Here is a 4150-nt window from a genome sequence, read left to right as displayed (position 1 = left end):
TCCATGGAGCCAAGGGAATACACTTCACTTTAATGTTTTAGATCTGTAAACAACTGACAAAGTTGCAATTAATAATAACTGGAACTCCAAAAACAAAATGTCTATCTGGATGAAAGCCTGAAATATCTCATGTTTCCAGGCACTTGTACAGTGGATGTGTTAAGTGGGCAGACAGGCTGCTGGCTCACTGGATGAATCCTTCACTTCATGGCATTTCCAACTCCAGATGTCTGTCCGATCCCATTGCATTCAGATTTTAATGTGTTCGGCATACATTTACACTGCATTAACATACTGTACAAGTCTTTGCTTATCCAGAAAAGAAACCCTAGAGATTTCAGGTCCTAACTACTTGGTGTGGTGTGAGGATTGAGTGCAGTAATGACCAATCAAGTCCAATGAACTAAAGGCCAATAGGCTCTCTGCTGGGTCTGAACTCTGTCCGGGTGGCCCAGAGGATCCTGGAGCTCTGGAGCCCTGGAGCCAGAGGCTCTCTGGATAGGAGAGGAGCCTGGGAAAGGCTGATCCAGACCCAGCGGACCTGTTTCCCAAAATCTACTTGAGATCAAGGCTAGAAGAACTGACCGGACACTGTGTGGAGTAACAGACTGGGTAGAGAAAGCAGATCTGGCCCACAGTGGAGGAATTTATATAAACCTCCCCTCAAAAAGCTGACTGCCGGCCTTCAGTGGAGGATTATACATTTTTATCTCTGTTATTAGTCCTGCTGTTTTTAACAAGTGTCCATTTTGTGATCTTCACAAGATTGTTTTCCATGTTTTTACTGAGTGTAAGAGACTCACAAGTTTATTATCTCTTTTAACATTGTTTTTAGTCTCTTTGATGTAGTTTTTATCATTTTTTGTAGTTGAGTGTTTTTGTCATGGGAGCTACATAGACAAACAACGAAAAGTGGCAGCTCCTAAACTTCCTCTCAGGAGAAGCAAAAATGGAAATTTATGTGAGCAGAAAGAACAGAATTAGAGAACAGAGAAGGGCAGGAGGACATTGTTTGTTTTATTGATAAAGATGAATTGCTCTTTGTACACGTTTTTATCGGATACATTTTTACACTTTATTTATTTATTTATTTGTGAACCGTTTGTAAAGATGACAAATATGTAGATAGTGTTTTTTTGAAAAATCAGCTAGGCAACTGGGCGTGCCGCGAAGGTTGAGTGCTACCTTATACAGCTGTTTCTAAAAATGACCCCCTCGGTGGTACAAGTTCTAAATGATGATATATTTTCTTATTTTAATCCCACATCCCCAATAATACACTAGATGATAAATAAACCCATTTTAGGAAAAGTCATGAAGTGAGAGATATAGGGGTTTTATTTTAACAGTTACATGTATTTGAAAATGCAAGGGGCTAAAAATGAGTGGTTCTAGTGTTAAAGCAGAATAAAAAAATATATACTGTCTCTGTATATATAAATTGAACTCTTTCTTATAAAAATTCTTAATTTATTTACCTAAAGAATCTTGCAAGCACTAATTTACTGATAAAAGCAAATGTTAGTTCCTTTGTTTAGAATGCACACAATGTAGTGCTGTGATGTTGGATGTTACAGGGACCTTTTATTGTATTAAATACTTGTATTAAAATTATGAACCTTTAAAGCAGGATCTTTAAATATATTGTATGTGCTGAATGCAAATGCAGGTCCCACTGTTCTGATTGCAGAAAAAAGGGAACTTTTTTACTCACATTTATGTACATGGTGGTGTGTTCTAATTTGCAATATATCACCTGGTTTACAGTATCACAATATATAGAATCAAAACACCTGTATCGTGAAACGTATCGTAAGATTCTTGCCAATACCCAGTCCTATAGCATATATTTGTTCACATGCTAAAAATTACACACACACACACACACACACGATTTGATTAATATCTCGGTGGAATATAGAAATATACTGTAGCTATTTTCTTTATAAATACTTGCAAGCTTGGCTACGTCACTATTTTGAAATCTAAAATTGGACTTAAATGAAGTTCCAATAACGACACAAAAATAACGGTCGTTTTTGTTCTGTGGTGGATTTAAATCTTTAAATCAACTTTCCTCAATGTATATACTGTATTTTGAGCTCACTTTTGGTGAGGCTGATGGAAAGCATAACTCCAGTGTGAAGGGTTTACCTGCGTTGCCATGAAGGAGAGGTCCATTGTGGTGGGGTTACCGGCGTCTTATCCTCTTGAAACGGTGTGGAGAGTCGTCCTACTCCCGCTGGAAAGGACAGTATTCCCTGCTGGAAGACACACAATGCATCGTCCTCTTCATGAGAAACTACATCAACGCTTCTCCCTGCAACAGTCTGTACAGGGCGCGGGAAGAGTCGAGAATGTAGCCGGAGGGCTGGCATGATGAAGGGTGGGGGTGTGTGACAGCCTATAACACAGGGGAGGGGGGAGAAATCAGAACAAAAGAATGAAAATAGACCGGCTGTTGTTCACTATAAAGTGCCACATTTGTCATGTTTAAGTGCAAATGTTTTTTATCAGCAATTAACAACCTTTTAGTTATGAACATAAACCATGTTAATCCTGGCTTTTTACATACATAGATGAGAGAATTGTGGGCTGTCATTCGTGAAACACAACAAGGACATCTAACGTCTTACTTACATACCCTAGTCCAGTGGTTCCCAAAGTGGGGGGCCCAAAGCTATTGCATTGGGGCGTAGCAGGGCAAATTAATGAGGCATGCTTGAGCCCCGCTACCATAACATGGATAAGTTTGTGACAGGGCTACCAGCTAAACGCAAAGCAGAAGATGAATCTTCACCAAGTGTGCCCGATCCACAGGCAAAATTCAAGACAAGAAAATATGATGAGGCATATATCGCATTTGGCTTCACCAATACAACGGTGGGTAACGAGGAGAGACCACAGTGTGTTGTGTGTCTGAAAATACTAGCTTGTGACCGCTTGAAACTGAACAAGTTATGACACCAATTGGAGACAACACATCCGGAGCACAAAGACAAACCAGTTGATTTCTTCAGAAAAAACTGTATAACATAGTATATAAAATAAAATTCACACGAAAAATGGAGATGTGGGAGCAGCAAGTTAAGGAGGGAAATATAGACTACTTTAAGAACCTCAAATCATTCATCGAGGTCAACAAGCTGCGGAACACAGTGATCCCATGCATGAAAGCTCACATCTCTGGCCTACAAAAGCATTTCCAGAAGTATTCCCCAGTGCAGGATTCTAAACAATACGACTGGACCCCTTCAGTGCAATACCACCTGCCGACTTCAAGACTGCAGAGGAGGAACAGTTCATTGATGTCTCCTCTGATTCAACAATGAGACCACAGTTTAAGTCTAAGACACTGGTTGCATATTGGATTGCAGCGGAGAAGGATTACCCACTGCTATGTAGGAGAGCCATGGCCACACTCCTTCCTTTGCCACATCCTACCTATGTGAAATAGGTTTTTCTGCTCTGGCCTTAATAAAAACAAACCACTGGTATAATCACTGCTATACTTTATCAAAATGTACCTCTCTCTGTTCAAGACAGGAGTGCAGCCACAATCTACTACTGCTTGAAAACAAAACAATGTTAATACACATCTTTCAGTTCAAAGATTTGTGAGCTCTGGAATTTTCTTATTTTCCAGAGTACACACTTTGGGAAGTTAAGTATATTGTATTTTGTCATTATTTGTAATTATACTACCTAACTAATCAAAACCTTCTCAGTCATAGTTTGAAATTAATAACAGTCCATTACTGTCTCTACCAGAGTTCCGAGTGCATCTAAATCTTGAAGGACTAGACTGTAAGAATATTGTTTACTAAATTAAAATGTATTTGCTTTAAATATTTTTTGCTAAAAGTATACTACTAGTCTTGATAGCTGAGTGAGTTTCAATTTTAAGCGATCAGTCAGGGCCATTTGGTGGACTGATTGCAGTGGGAGTGGCTAACACAGCTGTGGCCACCCAAGTGATCAAGTCCATCCATCCATCCATCCATAATACCAATTTAAAGTAATAGCATTTGCTTAGAGCGGTAGCTCCAGTGGCAGCCTCACCAGACGAAGACTTGGGAAGAGAAATACAAAACAGTCTCTTGCAGGAGTCTTCGTGGGAGGACAAGTGGGACACAGCCAAAACTACTGG

At 39.6% G+C, this 4150-nt stretch overlaps 1 protein-coding gene across 1 annotated transcript in view; it reads right to left on the bottom strand.

Annotated features, from left to right (window-relative positions):
- LOC115003802 (uncharacterized protein C14orf132-like) overlaps positions 1–2328 on the bottom strand; it is a 27980-nt gene extending 25652 nt beyond the window's left edge. Inside the window, exon 1 of the mRNA XM_029425728.1 lies at positions 2155–2328. Within this exon, the coding sequence (XP_029281588.1) occupies positions 2155–2181 (27 nt within the window). The 5' untranslated portion in view covers positions 2182–2328. The remainder of the gene's footprint in view (positions 1–2154) is intronic.
- Between the last annotated feature and the right edge of the window lie 1822 nt (positions 2329–4150).

The sequence above is a fragment of the Cottoperca gobio genome, chromosome 24, assembly GCF_900634415.1.
Source record: "Cottoperca gobio chromosome 24, fCotGob3.1, whole genome shotgun sequence".
NCBI lineage: Eukaryota > Metazoa > Chordata > Actinopteri > Perciformes > Bovichtidae > Cottoperca > Cottoperca gobio.
This window is presented reverse-complemented; position numbering and strand designations above follow the sequence as displayed.